This window comes from Colletotrichum aenigma (assembly GCF_013390185.1).
Source record: "Colletotrichum aenigma strain Cg56 chromosome Unknown KSG_Cg56_contig04, whole genome shotgun sequence".
Lineage (NCBI taxonomy): Eukaryota > Fungi > Ascomycota > Sordariomycetes > Glomerellales > Glomerellaceae > Colletotrichum > Colletotrichum aenigma.
Window position 1 is genome coordinate 2025499 of NW_023500910.1, and position 20796 is coordinate 2046294.

The 20796-nt window shown below is 55.1% G+C and overlaps 6 protein-coding genes across 6 annotated transcripts; 2 read left to right on the top strand and 4 right to left on the bottom strand.

The window, feature by feature from the left end:
• Nucleotides 1-5474: 5474 nt before the first annotated feature.
• CGCA056_v006421 (Heterokaryon incompatibility protein 6, OR allele) lies at nt 5475-7295 on the bottom strand (the record flags this gene model as incomplete). Its single annotated transcript, XM_037321672.1, has 1 exon — nt 5475-7295. The coding sequence occupies one exon, from the start codon at nt 7293-7295 to the stop codon at nt 5475-5477; it is 1821 nt and encodes a 606-aa protein (XP_037179995.1).
• A 1097-nt stretch (nt 7296-8392) lies between these two features.
• On the bottom strand, nt 8393-8912 carry CGCA056_v006422 (uncharacterized protein; the record flags this gene model as incomplete). Its single annotated transcript, XM_037321673.1, has 2 exons — nt 8393-8510; nt 8596-8912. The coding sequence occupies 2 exons, from the start codon at nt 8910-8912 to the stop codon at nt 8393-8395; spliced, it is 435 nt and encodes a 144-aa protein (XP_037179994.1).
• A 1554-nt stretch (nt 8913-10466) lies between these two features.
• Nucleotides 10467-11720, bottom strand: hprA (Glycerate dehydrogenase; the record flags this gene model as incomplete). Its single annotated transcript, XM_037321674.1, has 3 exons — nt 10467-11195; nt 11248-11377; nt 11464-11720. 3 exons carry the CDS (start codon nt 11718-11720, stop codon nt 10467-10469), a joined length of 1116 nt encoding a protein of 371 aa, XP_037179993.1.
• An 883-nt stretch (nt 11721-12603) lies between these two features.
• On the bottom strand, nt 12604-15493 carry rrp6 (Exosome complex exonuclease rrp6; the record flags this gene model as incomplete). The annotated part of the gene is made up of 4 exons (XM_037321675.1): nt 12604-14134; nt 14183-14373; nt 14420-15079; nt 15134-15493. 4 exons carry the CDS (start codon nt 15491-15493, stop codon nt 12604-12606), a joined length of 2742 nt encoding a protein of 913 aa, XP_037180000.1.
• A 2454-nt stretch (nt 15494-17947) lies between these two features.
• On the top strand, nt 17948-18379 carry CGCA056_v006425 (uncharacterized protein; the record flags this gene model as incomplete). Its single annotated transcript, XM_037321676.1, has 3 exons — nt 17948-18067; nt 18129-18221; nt 18314-18379. 3 exons carry the CDS (start codon nt 17948-17950, stop codon nt 18377-18379), a joined length of 279 nt encoding a protein of 92 aa, XP_037179999.1.
• A 33-nt stretch (nt 18380-18412) lies between these two features.
• gpi1 (N-acetylglucosaminyl-phosphatidylinositol biosynthetic protein gpi1) lies at nt 18413-20726 on the top strand (the record flags this gene model as incomplete). The annotated part of the gene is made up of 4 exons (XM_037321677.1): nt 18413-19718; nt 19764-20225; nt 20277-20365; nt 20418-20726. The coding sequence occupies 4 exons, from the start codon at nt 18413-18415 to the stop codon at nt 20724-20726; spliced, it is 2166 nt and encodes a 721-aa protein (XP_037179998.1).
• Between the last annotated feature and the right edge of the window lie 70 nt (nt 20727-20796).

The window sequence follows — 20796 nt, forward strand, 5'->3', positions numbered from 1 at the left end:
TCGGAGACGGGAAAAGCTCTGCTCAGGTGATGGGCAAGCTCGGTAGAGCGAGAGGGCAGGGGCCCGGGCAACGGGACGGCGGAAGTTGATCCAGATGGCTCGGCCGTTGGGCCAAGGTCGGTTCCTCAGGTTCCACGGGTTGCTACTGTGTGAGGTGAAAGACGGTAGCAAAGAAGCCTGAGGTTGATACGGTGACTGGCAGTGCGGCAATACTGTAGCCATCCACCAGCATCCAACCATCGGATCAAACAGGAGAGACATTGGTGAATCCAGTCGCTCGGTGGGCCCGGCGCCGGGATGGATTTCGCAATGTGCGAGGCGTCCCAATCAGGTTAAGACTTTGACTACCTGTTGACATATCGTGGACCTCCCATCCACACAACGGACCCAACACACACGCCCTCGCACCGATCTCGGGCATTGTCGGGAGGCTGGGCGGCGAAGGGCATCCTTGATAGCGAGACGGCGCTGCAAAATGGTTGACCTTGGGCATAGCACTGCTGCGCAGGCGCCTCAGGCTTTGCTGCGCTGCTTAGAGGGATGAAAGGGCGAAAAGTCCCCTTGACCGGGAGCACGAATCATGAGAAGTGGGTTGGGTTGTGTCAAGGCTGCGAATCCGCAAGGTTGGGTCCGTTACGGCCGGCTAAGGTAGTGGGAATGGCAATGGATATCGAGTTTGGTTCCGTTGCGGAGATGCTATGCTGTTGGTTGGGCACACGATGGATTATTTTCACTGGAATTATCCAGCCGGTGCTGATGCTGGCTGATGAACGGATCGAAGGTGAACGATATCGATGACGGTGGATGTTGGGGGCTGCCAGCGCCTGCCAAATCCGATAGACGGGCATCCCACGGCGAGAAAATTTTCTCAAAAACCATTCCCTCAGGCACAGCGCGCTAGAGAAGAAGTCAGCTTTGATATCAAACCGGCCATGGCTTGTGGTGACCCCCACTCAACACCCTCAAAGGCCCCCACTTTGCGGCGGTCGGGTCCAATCAGCCGCAGGCCAGCACTCACACGTGGGTGGACCCGACAAAATAGCTCAAGCAAAAGCGACCCTAAGACGCCAGAAGAAAGTGGGCACGATGACCCAGCTTGGATCCGGTTCCAGAGATAAAAAGGGACGCGGTGAGACGGATCGCGGGTTGGTGGCCGTGGCGAGCGATGGTCCTCCGTTCTGTTTTCCCTCTTCACTTCTTCGCGCTGTCCCTCCCTCCCGTCCACCCTGTGTCGCCATTCTTTCCAACCGCCGCTTATCAGACTTTTCGCCGGGCCGCACCACGGGCGAGATGGGATGAAGTCAATCGAAGCACGCCGGGCGCATAGACCTAGCGCTGTCAGGGACGCTTGTCGGCGACTGCACCCGAACACTCACACCCCCTTCCAGACGTCGCCCCCTACCGCATAAACAGTAGACCAGTGTTACGTGAGATCCCGGCAGAAATCCAGAAACCTGGCTGGCGTGCGCTGGCAGAGAGGCAACAGTGAGGTGCTGGCAGCTGCCGGCTCGGAAAAACTGCCAATGGGAGATGCCATCGCTCCATTAAGCCGACGTCCGAGGCTCCAGTGTCTGAGATGGCCGAGATGGGTGCGACGCCGTCCAGCGTGGCCGTATTGCAGGGTCCACAAAAGCGCTATCTGCGAGATTGATTCAGCGTCAAACGCAAATCTAGCGTTGTGTCAATCCCAGTGCTTGGTACCACCAACGCAATGCAGCCCTTTCACAGGCTTGGCCTGCAGAACGTACACACCTCATCACTGCCGTCCGTAATGTGCCGGGTCAGTCCTGTCTCGGAGGTCCAGGTACCATTACGGTTCGAGGTACCTGAAATGCCCGGCGGAAGAAAATTTTGCGGCCAAGCCGTTCAATGCCAATGGGCCACTGATGGCTGCTCGTAACGCTGACAGCAGTGCCACGGGTACGCTGACGGTCGCTGAAGAAGAAATGCCGGCACAACGTTGGCGCTCCTGGGTGGGCGATCGCCGTTGTCTCTCTGTCCTCTGTCTCTCGGTGCGTGCCTGAGGCGTAAGAGCCTCAAAAAAATGACGCATTACTGGCGGACGTCTGCATCAGCCACTAGAATGCACCGCCAATCGTGTTGAGACCTGGACGCCAGCGGTTGAGTCGGAGCTTGCTTGTGCTTCCGAGTCGGTGTCTGACTTCTGCATTCTGATCGTATCTTAAATTGGGTGCAGCTGGTGTCGCAAGAGAAAAGCAACTGTGCTTGCTGACGCTATCGAGCCAATTGAACGGGAGATTCGACGACACCTGTTCAAGCCACAGTGGTCAGAATGTCAGACGGAATTGATTGAGGTGCCCATTGTGACGGTTGGGATGACGAGAACGACGGATGCCAGTCCGTCCGAGCTTATTGCGAAATTTTCTTCCCTTTGTTCGACCTTAGGTCCGAGCTCCTTGTCCCTTCCTTCCGTTGTGGTTGGGTTGGTTGGTTCCTTCCCGGCGGCGTCCCTTCCATTCCCGTCTCGACGAAAAAAAATCAGGGCCAGGCACGTTCAGCCTTGCAACCCAGGCAGGCGCCGCCAGACGGGACGTCGTTGCCTTAGGCTCGAGCTTAATTCCGGTGTGGCTGCATCGTCAACCGAAACACCCGATGACGCCCAGCCTTTTTGGACCTGCGCCAACGGGCAGGAACGGGACTGTGAGACGCCACGCCCAGATGGTGCATTCGCCAATTCGAATCCCAGCGTCCTTCCGGAATGATAAATGAGTCTCAACCAACGGGAATAGCAACCTTGCAAGCATCCAGGAAGCTGCAGGCCACCCTGTCAGAAAAGTTTTCTATTCCCAGGAAGATTTCAATTGGGAAAGCGTCCAGCAATCAACAATTGGAGAATATCTGCGAAATGTCATCTCCGTTGCCGCTGTTTGCAACCATTCGTAACTCTGCATGGCCCAAGCTCCTTTCCCTTTTCAGCTTCGTCTCTTACTCCCTTCCATCTTCTGGCGTCTTTTGCCTCCAAGACCTCCCGTTTGGTTGCATTATGTTCTTTCTTTCATGGGTGAGAGGACTTGAATGAAACTTGGCATCTCGAGCATGGTATGCCAAGAGAAGTTTTAGGGACTTATCTTGCAGACACAAACTCGAACCTACCCAGCTCAGGGTCGCGTGCCATCTCATGGTCTAACAGCCCGCGCAAGTAAATTCGAGTACAATCTCCCTTGCGATGTTCCGAACAGCAAACTGCGTATTTACTAAACCACCCCGTGGTCTCCCTGCCTTCGGTAGTCTTGTGAGTCCATTTTCTGAGGCCAAATCTAGAATCAGGCACCAACGCAGAAACGAAGCCTGGCTCGGTGAATTGAAACCCATCATCGCGTGGCTCTGGAACAAGATGGATCAAGTCTCTGAACCATCCATCAACGTCCAAGGTACCCTCAACACTCCAAGGGGTGCTGACCGAGTCCGGTGTTCCGGCCGTTTCATCGCTCCCAGGGGTGCGAGCCAAATCGGGTTCGTCATCCTTTCCAATATCCATCTCCTGTGCTTTTACGCTGTAATTCAGATGTATGTAATGACCATGGAAGCGTCTGGAACCTTTGAGCTCCATATCTGAACGTGAGAGAAAGCCAAGATAAGCTTCGCCTTTTACGTTCCAGGGATCACACACAAAGATTGAACTATTGTTCTGAACCCGGTGGCGTAGCACGCTATCAGCTGTTCCCAAGAGAAATGCAGGAAACTTGATTGCTTGGGTATCTCTGTCGCACACGGTAACAGGTAGCCTAGCTGTCAGCGGCTTCACTGGTGTTTCTTTGTAATTCAGCGAGCTTTTTCTAAGCGCAGAGTCTAACCGCTGTAGGTCGTCATATGACCAATTGGGTACCCATTGTGGCTCCTGGCATTCAGAAGGTGGTCTCTGTCGAAGAAGGCGAGTTCTACTGAGTAACGCCGGTAGGCCAAACTTTTGTGCAATCCAAAGTGCGATTGAAGTGTAAACCTCAGCTGTTGTCTTCGTATAATCAGCCACAAGTCCGTCGCTTTCGGGGCAAATCAACAAGCCTAAGAGAGCGAAGATTTTGTCTCGTGGATCTGATGCCTGGCTACCGCGAGTTCTCTCTAGCAGCCTAAGCAGCTCGCTGGGGTCTCTGTATGTCGGTGCGCGGAAGTCCAGAACAGGTGGCAGTCGATCCAGGCCGGGAAGCATCAGTTGGTAGACTGGCTGTTTTTGCCATTCCAACAGTCCTATACGACCCAATCTTATGATCCCCATCAATGACAATGGCATCGAATGTTTTCCACAGATCAACACAGCTCGCCTCGCTAAAGCAACTTCCTGGATCACCCAGACTCTAGAGAAGTATCGTCGGTTGAGAAGCCTACCAAGCACTTTCCGCAGTTGTCGAAGCAGATTGTGGTCCCTAACTACCAGAAACTTTTCCTCGGTGGAAAGAAACGAGAGGAGTTCATCCTCTTCTGGACTTGGTTCGCCAATATAAATGAGCACGTGGTCCGCACGAGTGTAAATCTGCTGCATTAAGCGTACTTGGTGGCCCCTCTCTTGGAAGTCCTCTTGATTAATACAAATAGCATCGATCCAGAGGTTCTTTGGACCAGATCGACTTCTGGCACGCCTCAAAGCTGCTTCGCAGTTCGGCGTCACTGGGAATCTCAGAGAGTTCAGCACAATGGACTTGTTTCGGTCCATACTTCCGTCTTCCCCTGCCCAGGCATAGGATATAGCATCGTATTCGACGAAGCTTGATGTGGTCGTCAACTGGAGACTTCCACGGACCGGATCGTCGTATCCACCGGGTTCCAAGGTGAGTAATCGAATATCTGTGGTGTTTTTGAAGGCCTGATAGATGCTGCAATAAATGTTCTTATTGTCGACCAACGACGCATTCGGTTCATGCTGGACGGAGCCGCAACTCAGGCAACTTGAAATGCCGCTGCTAGTGAACGCATCTAGCCTTTGGCAGGACAAGTCATGCCACTCGGACATGATCGACAGTTTTATAGATTCGGCGTGCTTTGGTGGGTCAAAGTTGTATGTGTTTAGTTTGGGTGTTGCGGCCCTTTTGCCGTCGGAATATCGAGGCTCGAGGCGGGGTCATGCGGGTGAGCTGGATGCCTAGCCAGGCTGATTGGAGGGCTTTTTAGCAAACCCTCCAATCGCAGTCCAACGAGTAATCTAGCTGTGTCACGGCCGATTCCAAGATGTTTAGGCAGGACCAACAGCTTGATTAGGCGCCAGCAGTCAGCACGCCACTTGTGCGCTGAAATATACCGTAAGTTTCCAAAACAACAGGTCGGGCACACGTGACTCTTGTCCGTCCTGGATTGCAATATAAGTCTTTCAGTTCCATCTCAAAATGCAGCTGAGATTATAAAGCCAAAACTATCTAAGTCGCTAATTCAATTACCAATGCCTTTGACTTTGAAATTTGTGGTCAAGGAAGCATCAAAGCATCCGGCGAGGATCCTCCAGCATTAATACACCTCATTATTTCCTACTTAGCACACACAAACGAAAACTCTCCCGTTTTCCAAACGCCATTCTGAGAAGCCCCATCCATGTACAAGAGTCCTCGCAGTTTCTCGGCCCCATCCGAACCATCGGCCGCGCAGATAACTGCGTACTTACTGAACCTACCCTTCGTCGTCCTTCCGTTCACGTTCTCGTGGAGCCATGTGAGTGACTTCCCGTCAGCAAAAACGGACACAGTTCCTGGATGGGTGAACTGGAACTTTCCATATTCATCCGGCTCCGGAAGGAGATAAATGCTGGACTGGTTCCATCGCGCGTAAGCACCCAGCGTCTTGAAAGTGACTGGAAATCCATTCTCGCACTGGGAGTATGCCTCGCTCGCCAGACCCGGAAATTCCCTGTCCTTTCTCAAAAAGACGAATGAGTACGTCTCGGTAGCTCTCCTTCCATCAACATAGTCGCCAAATATCGTAAACAACCATGGCGGGGGAGGACGATGCACATCCCTCGCTCGACCTATGACGTTTTCTGAGAACCACTGATAGGACTCTTCGTCATACTTCATAACTTCGTCAATAATGCGCCCGAGCCTGAACGCGGGAAATCGAATCGCGCTGGAGTCTCTCTGTGACGCCGTAATTGGCAACCCTGCCATCTTGGACACTGAGCGATACTCTCTCCTGAGTCGGGGAATCAACGAGTCCCGGCTCTGAAATGTGTCCTCCGTCCAGTTGGGTATCCATGCTGAATCCAACGCGACTGCCTCGCTCACAGGCGCACGCCGTACAACATCCACAGTCCTCGCAAGCAGAGCCGGCAGGCCGAACCTCTGGGCGATCCACAAAGCAGTCGACGTAAAGACCTCTTTGGGGGATTTGGTGTAGTCTGCGGAGAACCCTTCACTCTCAGGACAAGTGATCAGCCCAAAGACTGCAAAGACCTTATCGCGTGGGTCCGCTGCCCGACTGTTACGGGCTAAATCCAGCAGGCGGAGGAGGTCGCCGGTAGTCCTGAAGGCTGGCGCCTTGAACTGAATTGCTGGAGGCCACGCTTGCAACCCTGGTATGCTCCCGTCCTCTGCCGCCAAGGCTGATAAAAGACCACGGGCGGCTAAGTTGTTGACGTGAACCAAAGACCATGACAACGTGTGGCTTCCGCAAATGAGAGTTGCCTGTCTTGCAAGTGCAACTTCTTGGATAATCCACGCCCGCGAAAAGTACCGGCGACTGAGCAGCCTCGCCAAAGCTCCCTGGATCTCTTCTCGCTTGCCAGGCGTGGTGTTATGCTGAGCCCAGGTGAGATGTTTGAACAAGGCCGGTATATCACTAGTTGCCTCTCCCGCATAGATAATGACTTCTCGCGCGCGCGAGTAAATCTGTGGCATCAAGCTGACCTGCCTTCCTCGTTCGTGAAGGTCATCTTGGTTGACGCAGATAGCGTCAATCCACACTATCCTTGGTTCCCATTCTTGCCGAACCCGCCTTAGCACGGCCTCGCAGTTTGGAGTGACTGGGAAATCTTCCGAAGCGATAGAGACCCGGCCCGACTTGTCAATGATATCGTCGTCGCCTGCCCAGGTGTAAGAGATGGCATCGTACTCCTCATAACCCCGAGTCGTCGTCGTGACAGCAAGGCTGCAACGGACTGCATCGCCAAAAGACCCAGGCCAGACGGTGAGCAAGCGGATCTCGTCCTCTGCCAGGGGCTGGTAGAATATGTTTTCGCTGTCGACCCTATGGCATTCCTCAAGTGAGAATGGATCGAGTTCCAGAGAGCTTTTCAAGTCGTTGTCAGGATCGATGTCGAGCTCCGCCCAGAACTCGTCCCAATCCCCATCATCCATGATGGATCATGGAATTAGTTTGTCGGCAGTTCATTCACTAGATCGACACGATTATGTCGAATCATGCAGAAAAACGAATCAGGCTATCACGGGCGGGGTAATGCGGCGGAACTGTGTTGCACATTCGTGCTGATTGGGAATGGGTAGTAGTGCTGCTCCACACGTGCATGACATTGCCTCTTTTTAACTGGACGCAACATCATCTGTATGTTACATTCGTTCCCTGAGAGCAAATCCAGTAAGCTGCGCATTCCCGAGACTGAAGTCTGATGAGCAATATTAGCTTCATCGTGATTTCGTCCAAGTTCACATATGCAAGTTTGGGTTGGTATCAATAGCGTCATGCAAGTTCCGGGACCTACCTCATGATATCTCTTCCGGCAATGGCATCGTGTACGCGTAGCCTTTGTATCCTCCTGTTTGGCTTTGAAATCAGTCACTACGTCGTCAGTCTGCGAGTCTCTTGTCTCCAGCTGATTTTCCATTGCCTGATGGATTCCCACGTGACCGAAACCGCGGAAGCAGACAGAACCAAGAAGCAACCTGCAGCCAAACGTTATACCCATCGTTAGGGCTAGCTCTTGCAGTTGGCAACCACGATGGGCAGCCATATGTCGTGTGAGTTCCGGCATTCTTCGGCACCTGGTCGTCGAGATGTGTGTTGAAAATCCCGTCTCTCTCAAGCGTCGGTTGCCGAACTGAGCCTCGTCGTGGCGGATGACAGTCACAAGGGCAGCCGGCAAATTGCGCGCGATAGTTGCAGCAGGACTGCCCATGGTGGATGTGGTTTCTTTCGTTCAGCTATGTTCTAAACGTTCCTGGAGTGTGCTTTATTTACTTTTGGCATCTTGTTTGGGCCATTTCCTTGTGGCCAACTCCTTTGGTTTACCTCTCCTCCGGCACAACTTCACCACTACATATCAACAGCATGCACGCGAGAGACCATGATTGATATCCATCAAATGTAATTTGGTTTTATACAATGTTTCTATATGTACACGAACATATGTGTAACCCCTGAATCAGAGGACAGGCGACTCGTTCATCACGCCAGGCTAATCCTCCCCATCACCTGCAGAATCCTCTCGCAGATTCACTTAAACGCAGCTGTCGCTGCCAGGAACAAAGGTTCCATCAGAGTTCTCGCAGCCGCACTCGCCGGTGTTGGGGTCCTTGATGCATCCAGCGCCCTCGCCGGAAGAAGTTCCGTTACCGCTGTTACAAACCCTTCGTCAGCAATCACGCGTCTCTAACACAGTTTCCTTCATGTGCAACTCATGCGTTGAATGCAAAAACTCACCTCCAGAAGAAGGTCCAGCAGTCCTCATCCCTCGTCATCTGCGAGCTCGTGGGCGGGGTGCAGGTGTACGCGGAGCAGGTGCCGTAGGGGGCGCCGTTGTTGCCGTCGTACTGGTGGTCCGTCTCGAAGACGGCGAAGGTCTGCGTCTTGGAGGTGCGCGTGTTGTGCGAGCACTCGGCGGCCTGGATGGCCTTGGACACCTTGGTCGCGCTGCAGCTGTAGACGCTCGGGCAGGCGCCCTTGGTGTTGGAGGTGGCCGGGTCGAGGGTCGCGGCCACGAGGGCGGGAGCGGCGAGGAGGAAGTAGGCGAACTGCATTTTGATTGTTGGTTTGGTTGGATTGAAGCGAATGTCTTGTCAAAAGAGTGTGTTGTGTCTGTGCGGTCCGGCCTGTGGATTGTTGAAGTGGTGATGATGGTAATAGCAAGAGGCACATATTGGATCGAAGGAACTTTGACTTTTATATCATCTCCCCCCGTCCCATGGATCGTCTGCCCGTTCCCTCCATTGCCGCCAAACAGCTCCTTGGTTCCGAAGCTGCGTAGCGTCGACATGTAAATTAGCTCCCAGGACCCGCCGCGTTTCGAACAGATTTCCATCGGGCCATTACGAGCAATCGGGTCGCGGCTCCGGCATGTCCATCCCGCCCGGCCGGGAGACACCCCTGCCCTCCCACCGCGGTCCGGACCAAATTTACGTAGTTTGTTGTGTTTTCGTCCGCTTTGCCTGTTTATATTATGTTTTAACACGAGGTTGGCAATTGCTTGAATTTTTTTCTCCTGAGTTTTCTGGAAACATTGCTCCCCCACAGTCTTCGACTTCTCTTGGTGGAGCCAACAGCAGTGTCTCGACCAAAAGCTGTGTGACGCGCCACTCCATCCAAGTTAATAAAACAAAACCAAACAACGCTCATCTCCCGAGACAACACCACCACCACCACCAGCACTCATCCTCGAATAATTGCGGTTGTTTCTTCTAGACCACCACGGTAGTTTGAAAGAAGCACAAATGTCTCGGAAAACCTGTCACTTCCCGCCTTCACGTAAGGGTCAGTCGTGCGCCTCCCCCCAAACCCATTGTGGTTCATCCCAATTCCCCACACCACGTCGCCAGCCCTGCTCAGGGGGGATTGTTGCAGCCGCAGCGGGAGATTAAAGGCGATCAGTGGGGTTTCCCGCTCCCTCAATCAACAGTGCAGCTGGGGTTCAGCCACTGCCGGCAGGTTGAGTGGTTGCTGACGACGCGCTGCAGCTTTCAATTCGAAGGTGCAAGTCTGGATGAGGGCTATTTGTCTACGCTGGAAATGGTGGCTGAGGGAAGAAGAAAGTAGCTGGCGGCTGCGGGAACGGGTAATGGCAGGTAATGTTTCTATTCTTGAGCTTCCGAAGCTTTTGAGTTCCCCTTTTCTTCCCTTTTCTTGACATTCAGGGAAAATTGTCTGGAGCTTGCGAGAAGTATGAGTTGTAACGTTGCAGGACTTTCCCCCTCTGTCCATCGAGCTACGCGCTGTCCAAGCTCCTGAAAGATTCGTGTCGTGCAGTTGCATTCAATCGCGGACGATGTTGAGGGCGGCATGGCAAGGCAAAAACAAGCTAGCCCAGCTCACCGGTCGCCCTATCTTGGCATCGCAGCTGAACGGGCACACCACCGGGCAACGACCAGACCTAGGCCAATCGAATCAAGCAATGGCATCGGACATTTTCATGTCGCAAGGTGCGGGGTGTCGCACGCAGCGGAGCATTTCTCAGTAGCCTTCCTCTAGGATTCTCGGTGAGCCAAGACGCCCGTCTCGGTGATGAAGCTGCAACCCATCCCGCCGGCTCTCTCTACATCCTCTTAGACCCAGTCCATCTCCCTCCTCTATCGCCACCTCTACCTCATATCAAGAACCACATTCGGCCCCTTCTCCCCTCTCACAAACGCCCTCAAATTCTCCCCCACGACCCTCCTGATATTCACACGCGTCTGGTCCGCACACCACGCCAGATGCGGACTCAGCGTCAGATTCACCCCTCTCGCCTCCTCCCCAAGCAACACGCTATCCTCCCCGCTACCCGCCGGCTCGACCTCGTACACGTCCGTCGCGGCGCCGTACAGCCGCCCCTCCTTCAGCGCCTCCAGGAGCGCCCTCTCGTCCACCGTCCCGCCGCGGCCCACGTTGACGATGATCGCGTCCGGCTTCATCAACGTCAGCTCCGCCGCCCCGATGAGGTTCTTCGTCTCCGGCGTGAGCGGGACGACCATGAAGAGCGTCGTCGCGCGGCGGAGGACCTCCTCAAAGGGCGTCCTTTGCTGGGCGATATCGCCGTTGGTGGTGTTGGAGCCGTTCGTGGTAGCGGGGGTGGAAGAAGGCGAGTCCTTGCGCGCCGCCACGAGGACCTGCATCCCCAGCGCCCTGCACATCCCCGCGATGCGCTGCCCGATCGGCCCGTACCCGACCATGCCGACGACCTCGTTGCCGCACGTGTGCGGCGGGCGGCCCTCGGCGTCGAGGAGGAGCGAGGACATGCTGCCCTTTGTGCGCCACGGGTTCGCGTGCGCGGGGGAGTGGTCCATCATCGTGTTGTGCAGCGTCACGAGGCGGCGGCGGGTTGAGAAGTACTGTTTAAGTCAGCATTGGTGTCTTGATGATGAGAAAAGTGTGACGACTTACGAAGCCAAGCGCGTGCTCGGATACGGCTTCGACCGTCGCCTGCGGTGAGTACATGACCGTGACGCCGCGCCGCTTGCATTCTTCCAGGTCAATGTGATTTGTGCCCGTTGTTTCCGTGATGATGCATTTCCTGTGATGAACCAGTCAGCCTCACCCATCTCGTCCACCATGTTTCTAATCTCCTCGTCGAAAAAATTGCGGGAGAAGAACACTCACAAATAAGGCGCCTCCCCCAAGGTCTCCTTGCTAATCGGCACCGTCGTTGTGATCAGAATGCTCGCCGGCCACACCCGCGCCGCAGCGACCTGCGGCTCCGACGGGCGCGTGTACTCGTACCCGATGACCTCGTGCGTCAGTTCACCCGTGTCGACCTCCGGCAGCGCCACGTGGATCGTCTCGAGCTTGACGACGACGTGGTGCGTCGCCGAGGGCAGGCTCGCGGGGCGTTTTATCTCTGTTGCGGGGTCGGACATGGTGTTGCCCCCGTTTCGACTCCTCGTCGTCGTTTGGGATTCTTGAGATTGGCTAAAAGCCAGACGAAAAAGATTGAGCTGTTGGGAGTGTATGGCTCTAATGAGGAGTTGGGTTGACAATCTAGATGTGATGAAGTTGACGCAAGGAAGTTGGTGAGCTCTGGGAGCTTGGGCGCACAAGGTGGTGGGGGCGGGCCGTTATGCAAGATGGAGGTTACCACTTTCCCTGTCTGAAGATCAAGAAAGAAAGTCCTCCATAAAAAGAGGCATCCAATTGAGAAAGACAAAACATTGACTATATACCGCGACATGAGGGGAAAATGCCATGTAGGGTCCTCAACCCGACACCACAATATGTCTCCCGCTCCCTATCACACACGCTAGGCCCCGCGGATCCGACAACCGGCGGGCGGGGGGCACCAAGATCGGCCCTCCGCGCATGCAACCCGTCCACCGCAGGGCGCGGGCGGCACTTGATTCCTGACATCTTGACATTTCGCACGTCACGCCAGCAAGCACGCCTGCGGGAAGGATCCCAATCCCGGGGTCATTAGCGGCATCGATACGAAGACATCCGTTTACCCTATCTCGAAACGCCCGATCCGATCTTGACATCCCGCCCTTTTGTTGGTCTCGGCTGCGGCAGGGCGTCTGCGGGGAGGGAGGGAATTCCGCACCCCGCGGAAAACTTGCGATAAGACAATGTACCGTCCTGAAGATTTTACAATTTTGGGTTCCAAGCCACCCACAGGTATCAACTTTTTGATTTTGGCATCTCGAGGCATACCTGCCCGAGAGCAATGCTAATAATAATTTCTGCACTACCCCCCCCCCCCCCCCCCCCCCCCATTTGCAAATCCAAGCAACCACCATTACCCACCCCTCACCTCTTGAAGGTCGCGCTCTTTTCACCCCTCGGAGGCGGCGCCTTGCGGGCCCCCTTCGGCGCATCGTCTCCCGTCTTGGCGTACGGGTCGAACGCCGGCTTCGCGGCTTTCTTGACACCTCCCCCGTTCCGCTTCGCGTGAAGCACCGAAGCAGCCTGTCCGTAGTCGAAAGCCTCCTCCTCCTCGTCCTCATCACCCTCGCCTTCGCTCTTGCTCTTGGCGGCCTTCTTCGCAGCCTTCTTCGCCAGCTTCTCTGCCTCCTTCTGCTTCTTCCGCTCTGCCTTCTCCTGCTTCCGCGCCTTTGCCGCGGCCTTCTTCTCGGCCTTGGCCTTTCGGTTCGCGAGCGCGGTGACGTAGTTGTCCAGCTTCTGCTTCTTCTCCGAAGCGATGCCCTGCGCCTCCTCAAGCTGCACCGGGTATGCCCGATCCTCCGCGACGTCTTTCGTAAGGCGCTCGACCTCGGCTTGGGCACGCTGGTAATCCTCGGTGTATCTCGCAACCTTGTCGGCCCTCTTCTGCTCGACCTTCGCCTTGCGGTCACCCTCTGTAGTCTTGCCCCTCTTGCCGCTGGGCGTACCGTCTGCCCGCTCCAGCACGATGTCGACAGAGCTCTCTTCCGATCCAGATTCGTCGTCACTGCCATCTGACTCCTCTTGCGCCGGGGCCCTGCGCTTCGTGCCGGCCTTCAGGGTGAACTCCTCCTCGACCGGAGGCGCCTCAGGCTGGGCAGCAGCCTTGGCTTCGGCCTCGACTCCTCCCTCCATGGCGACATCCTCTTGAGCGGTCGCCTCAATTGTTGCTACGTTCTGCACGAACTTTTGCCAGGGCAGCATGACGAAGTCTCCGAGACCGTTAGCCGCAGACGGCGTCGCCTCCCACGCCGAACTCAAAGCCATGCTGCCGAAAAGCTGGGACTGAGCCAGTTGGCCCGGCTCCGCGGCAACATCAGCTGCATCATCCACCGCGGTCTCGACCAATAGCTTGACTGGGCGAGAAGGCAAATCCGACCGGAAGAAATGGTACAGGCTCGGCTCCTCCACACCGCGCTCCCTCGCTTCTTGGTACCGTGCCCAGATATCGCTAACATTTCGTCGGGCAATGTAGGAACTGGGGGGGATGAGGGCGTGCAGAGCCTTCGCATCAGGCGGCATGCGCTTGGCGATGTCGCCAATGATCGCGTTGGGGAGCACGTATGCGGTGCTTTCGTCTTCTCTCCGCGCCACCTCATCTCTCCAGGCCCAAACAGCCCTGTAGACGGCAAACTGCTGGCCTGAGAAGGGCGCTGGGTGCTTGAGCAAGAGGCCGTACCAGCCCTTGGGACCCTTTCCAGAGACCGGGTCAAAGTGTTCACCCTCGTATCGAGACAGAGATTGGCTCTTGGACTTCTGGAGAACAGTCTCGATGTAATCGGTTCCAGGGTTACCGCGGTCAGATTTCATCACCAACTCATTGCGGACCTTATCATAGACGTAAAGGAGGTAATGTGTGTCAGAGCGGGCGTAGTAAAGCATTTCCGGGGACAATGGGCTGTCGAGTGTTAGTGATGTGTGCGTCAACCCCTTAGACTCTACTAACCGCATGCGCCAGTCGGCCATTTGATATCTCTTATCAGCATCAAAGTTGGCAAACTTGCTCAACAGGAATGCTAAGCTCTTTTGGGGGTAGTGGAGGGCTTCGCAAGCATAGAATGTGTCGAAGAGGCCGTTCACATACAGCCCGAGGTCGCGCTGCAGCCAAATAATGTCCATGTAGGAGCCGTGGAAAACCTAGTCTCGTTAGCGCTGTGCATAGGCGAGTTGGAGGCAAGCCTACTTTGACGATGCTTGGATCGGCAAACACCTTGTTGAGAACCTGGAGCTGCTGTCTCCAAGGCTTCAGGGTATCGACAACCCAGTCTTTCTCGCGCGTGCTGATCTGCATCAGTGATGTGAGTCCTACATATGTCCTGAAGTCGTGATGTTCCAAGTCGACAGCGATCTCCTTGGCCTTCTTGAGCTCCTCCAACATCTCCAGCACGCCCTCGAAGGTATCGACCCATGTCGCCTCGGTTTTGTCGACGGGTTGCCAGGGAATCGGTTCGGCTTGTTGATAGACGCGGTCGGGGTATTTCGCTTCGAGGATCTCGGCTTCGTACGGGTGCTTGTACCTAATCTCTCCGTTACTACTCTGGATTGAACCTCTTGTCTTGTGGCGCTTGTTTATGCGAGATCTATTCTGCTTGGAGTGTGTGGATTCGTCCATGTGAAGTAAAGGCAAGAAAATGGTGTAGTCGTACGTAACAAAGCCGTCCGTCTCGTTGGATACCAAACTTTGCTCAAGCGGTACCTTGGCGTGGGGCTTCTCGGTGAGAATGGGCTTCCATGTCGCATTGTTGTCGACAGGGGGATCGAAGTTGAGCTGGGGTTTCGAGATGTTGGCATTGCGGATGACCTTATCAGTTCCGGTAGTCTTTGCCTTCTTCGCTTGGGAAGCCTGCGCAAGTCTTTAGCAATCGAAATTCTCCTTTCTCCGTCTTGATGCACTCACATCTGCGGTAGGCGCATCCTTCCTCTTGATAGCTCCCGTGTACTCGTCGATCGAGGTGTCGGCCTTCTCCAGCACCGAGTCCACTACGTCCACAACGCTCCGCCAGCGCATATCAATGTCGTCGGCATCTTCGAGGTTGGGCGCATTGAGGCCGCAGACGCTGGCGGCCGACTTGAGGAGGGTCGTGGAAAGCTCGAGGAGGCGCTCGGTTTTGGCGTCGAGGTCGTCGCCCACGCCAGGGTTCACGGCGCGCTGGAAAGCAAGGTCCTCGGCGGCGATGCGGTTCACCGAGCGGGTGGTGGCCACAAGCGCGGACTGCACCTTCTCCTGGAGAGACTTGAAGTCCTGGGGGGAGGTCATGGTGTCGGCGCGACGCTTGAGGTGTCGTGAGCGTTGGTCGCGGCTTTGGCTGCGAAGTTTGACGATCAAAAATTATGCCAATTGGGAGAGGTCCTTTGCCGATAAGATAGCATGCCCCACTCATCCGTCTTATCGATATCTGGGGATGAGGTAAGCAACGATTCAGCTGTCACTGACGTAGAAATGCATAGTTGTGTATGGTCAGCAGGAAGAGCCGGAGAATCAAGGTTCTTGAAATGATTGTGGCTATGAGAAATAGACAAAATACATGTATTTTACTTCATTGAGTAAATTTTGGCCTCAATCAAAGAGATGCGGCGGATAGGAAGTCGAGGGTAAGGTGCTGACATTCAGCCGAGCCTCAGACTTACAGCGGATGCAGCCGCTGTGACGCAGTTGAGTGCCTAAGGAAAAGCCGTGACGATTTTGCCTCGATTTCTCGCCGCCCTCCCTCAACTTCATCTCACGTTCTCCGTGACATCCGTAACACAACATCCACCATGTCTGCCTCGTTAGCACCCGAATGCAATGAAGTCAAGGAGTGAGTCGCCGGGTGAAATATTTGTAGAGCTCAAACTGACAACGGTCACAGACGCTACGACACATGCTTCCTGAAATGGTACAGCGAAAGTCAGTCTTGTTCCCATACCCCCCTCCCCTATGGCTGTTTGTGAGTTATATCTGACGTAGGTGTAGAGTACCTGAGGGGCACCGGCACGGACAACAATGAGTGCGCTGACTTGTTCAAGAACTACCAAAAGTGCCTGACGGTGAGTAGCATCTGTTGTTGCGTGTGGTGGTCTAGGCCAGGATGAGCTGAGTGGGCAACTTCGCAGGTGGCGTTGAAGGAACGCGGAATAGACAAGCTTCTGGACGAGGCACGGGAGGACAGCAAAGAGAGCGACGCGACGTACTTGGGCCGCAAATGTGAGTTATCCCAATTCCTACGTGATGGGAGGCCAATCTGACCACTCATGCAGGACGTGATCCAACTAGCAACATATCTCGCGGTCGGTTTGGCGTTTTCCAGGGTTGTATTTGTTGGGCACAAGGTGGCAGTGTAGGAACCGTAATTTCAAAATATGCCCCGTTCTTCCCCATGACGCGTCCAACCGCCGTGTCTCTCTGCATTTCATCATTCGTGAGCCGCCCAAGACTAAGTTATCCCTGGACAGATAACCTTAGCGTAAGCTTGAACTCCCCGAGATAATCCCCTGTGTGGACGGGGAAGCTTTAAACAGAGAAGAAAGTATGATGGCAGTGCATTTCGCAAGTGGCATCATCGTTATGCTGTTCCAAAGGTACACTGCAATGTACTTGGCAGCACTGCCAACGGCAAAGATTGAGATCAGCCAGGGTCTCCATCAACTTGATGCATGCTGTGAGGAGATCTGAAAATATTGAAACTGATGATCCGTCATATCAACCAACGAAAGCACCGCAGTCGGGAAGCGTCTTGTAGACTCCGAGGGCCCACGTGGTTGCACAATTTTCTTCCATTCTCGTCGCTCAACTGCGAGTCCGTCTCTGGGAGGAAAGAAACATTGTTCCCAGTCCCGGATTGCGTCAAATGTCAAAGCAGGGGCCAGAATTCGGCCAATCCAGAAGCAGCTCAGGGCGGGTTGTTCCAGGTTCCAGACCGCCCACACCCCAGTCAAGACAATGTGAAGCTTGCAACTGGCCCCCAATCCAGTGAATCCACTGAGGTTTGTGCCGTGTCCCCTTAGCGGCCCCCTGTGTCTATCGCCGTCACAGGCTTCTGCGGGAGTGTCAAGGAGGGGGAAGGAAGAAAAAAAAAAAAAAAAAGGCCACACACACCGCGCAGCAAACCGTGTCCAGTTCGGTGGGTCGCCCTCTGCTCGCCCAATACCGAGCGGCAGCGCAGCGCTTTAGCAGGTTCGACCCGCTAACGACAGCATTCGCTAGCGGCAGGACATCGCTGCAAAGACCGGGGGAACAGAAGGAAACAGGCGGTCCGCTGTCGCCAATAATTACATTGCCAATTCCCGTCCCGGGCCACACCACCCAGGCCCAATCCCCGATTTGCGAGCCTCCTCTCCACGCGCGAAGCTTGTCCCTTGCCCACCTCCCGACCCCGTCTCCGACATCCAAGGACCAACCCCCCCGTCCGCTCCAATTGTCCAGTCCCTCTCCTTCCCCAGACAACGCGCGATAAACACGGCTGTCCTGTACCACCAGCCTATCTCGAGTCGAGTCTTCCTCTGGTCACGTCGTCATATCTCGTCTTCGAAAGGCCTGGAAACCCCTCCAAGCTCGAATCCAGCTCGCGATCTCGCCCCCCTCGACCTTCGAAAGCTCCCCCTTCTTGGCTCCCCCGCAATCGCAAGCCCGCAGCCGCAAGACCGCCTCGAGTCCCTCCTCCGAACCCCAAGCGCACCGCAATCAGCTTGGCGACAAGCCTCGGCATGCACCACCCAAGGGAATAGCGATTCTATGCACCCCCTCTCCGTCCTCAGCCTTGGGATCTTCGTAGCAGGCTACATCACCGCCCGATGGGATCTGGTCACTCGCCTCTATGAGCTTGCCATCTTTGCTTGGAACTACGGAGTCGTGGTAGGGACCTCCCTGCGCCCTTCCCAACCTCATACTCCTCTGACCAGCTCTCTCTCGATAGACCCGCGCTGCCAAAGGCTTTGCGCTCCTGACCTTTGTATTCCTCCTCGTCTTCATTCCCGTGGAACGCTTGGCCACGAGGGAGTCGAACCTGGTACGACGAATTCCCCCGATACTCGCCCCTGAGACATGTGTGGTTGCGCCGGCGCAAAGAAGCTTCCAGCTGACAACAACCTCACCCTTTAGCATCCCAGATCCCCCGGAGCTGGCGTCTCGGCCAGGGAACAGTTGCGACGGCGAGGGTCCTTCTAAGTGTCGCCTCCCGCTGCTGCGTGCGTGGTTGACATGCCAGAGAATGATGGATTAATGAGGATATTCTGGCCGACGGACATCCAGCGCTCCGACCTGCCTGGCGTTGTCGTGGGATGGAGGAACTCGAGCCTAGACGTCTTCGTCGTAGCCATCCTTGACGATGTTGATGTCAGCACGCTCCAACACCTTGACCGACGAAATGGACACCAATTGACGAAGCAACAGGCCGGTCATGTCGAATTCGCCCTAAAGGCGGGAACCCTCTTTCGAAACTCCCCGCACCCTGTCAACAGCATCTACGAGCGATGCGGCCACGGAGCTATGCATGTCTTGGGCCTCACCAACCCGAGTGATGCGGTGGTCCTGGACCCATCCTTATTTGTTGCGACGACCCCAGCCAACGCGAAGGCACCTCGAATCACTTGCGCCAGAGCTCTAAGCATACAGATCATCCTCTACGACCGACCGCGCCCCAGCCGCATGCAATACATCTCGTTGAACCCCATCTCCCTTGCGCTGGGCAACAAGGAGGCACCGAGCCTACCCCCGACAGAACACATGGCGGAGGAGGAGAAACACGAGTTGAAGAAGAAGGAGCAAAAGAGGAAGTTGGTGGAAAAGCTTAAGCAACACACCATTGTCAAGCGGTCCCCGTCACCGAAGGAGAGAGCTCTGCCGAAAATCGTGAACCAGATCAACTGGTCCTGGGAGCTCGAACAGCTGTTGCAGAAGAACATTTCTCGAATCGGCACCAGGCCTAAGCGGACTCTGAGTGTCTCGGAACGAGTGGTGGAACAAGCGACAACGATGCGCAACTTTGTGTGGGATCTCTTCATCTTCTACCTCCTCCCGCTGATACAATGGGGCTTCGTCTACATGCTCATGGGCCACAGAGCGGTTGCCGAGTTTCTGCTTCAGATCTTGGAGTTCAGGTTGAAGGACAACTACTTGGCGTTGAAGGATATCTCGGCGACGGCGCAGCAGGTGGAAATTCGGTTGCAGCAATTCTGCTACTGGCCAATGCAGTACACGACGCTGCGACAGCGCAAAAACGACTGGGAAAGCGTCACGACAAGCCACCCGGACTACATAAGGTTCTACAACAGCCTGTGGCTCGTCGCCAACGACGTCATCATCGGCATCGCTCTGGGGTCTTACATTATCGATAATGCGGAATGGGTTGCCAATGCCATCAGCGAGCTCCTCAGCAAGTACACGGTTCAAGCGCTTCAACGCAGCATCTCGTGGTTGATGGGATGGCCTGCCGGATTGAAGCTGAACAGCGAGCTGGCTATGTTCCTCGGTGACCTCTTCCTTTGGGTCATTGACTATTGGTCCAGTGGGTTTCCCCGTATCAGATGAAAGCTCTGTACTAACGTCTCAGACTGCATCGTCACCCTCCAACCAGTGCTTCCCCACATCATCTGGTTCATCGGCTTCTCAAGCTTCGCCGGCGCCAGCATGCCCATCGCCATGTTTTCCGACCTCCTTTCCGCCCTAACCGTCCACATCTACTCGTTCTACCTCGCATCCGCCCGCATCTACCACTGGCAACTGACGATACTCATCTCGCTCTTTCACCTCTTCCGCGGCAAGAAGCACAATGTCCTCCGTAACCGTATCGACTCGTGCGACTACGACCTGGACCAGCTGCTTGTCGGCACCATCCTCTTCACCCTGCTCTTCTTCCTCCTGCCAACGGTGGTTGTGTTCTACCTGAACTTCGCCATCGCCCGCATGGTCATCATCTCCCTCAAAGCCGTCTTTGATACGCTTCTTTCTTGTTTAAACCACTTTCCCCTTTTCGCGCTGATGTTACGGGTCAAAGACCCTCGACGACTTCCAGGTGAGACCTAAACTGCATCTAACTGAGAAGCCATCCGACTAACATGAACAGGCGGCATTCGTTTTGAACTTCGAGATACCCATGATTATAGACTTAATAATACTTCCAACGAACCACCCACGTCCGTCATCTACCTCAAGGTAAGCAACCCCTGCCCACCCTCACAAATGCGCTCGCTAACAGATTACGCAGTCCATTCCCCTCACCTTCCGCGCAATGTTCCACCAGTACTTCCAAATGGGCAACCGCATCCGCAAGCACTACCTGTCCCCGCAGGTGCTACTCTGCCTCCTGACAGGCCGCTTTGTGCCCCCGCTCAACCGCAAGAACCTGTACAGCCTGCAGTACAGCATGCTGCCCGCGCGCAGGGCCGGCATCCGCCAGATGTGGGACGCCATCACGACCGTGCAGCCCTCGAGGAAGCCCGTCCCGTTCGCGATGAACGGGCGGCGGTACCCCTCGGGGCTCGGCGGCGGTGGCAGGACGAGGTATCATCATTAGATATGAATTACATGTGAACTTTCTCCAAACTCTGCCTTTTCCCTTTTTTGAGCTTCTATCCGTGTGAACG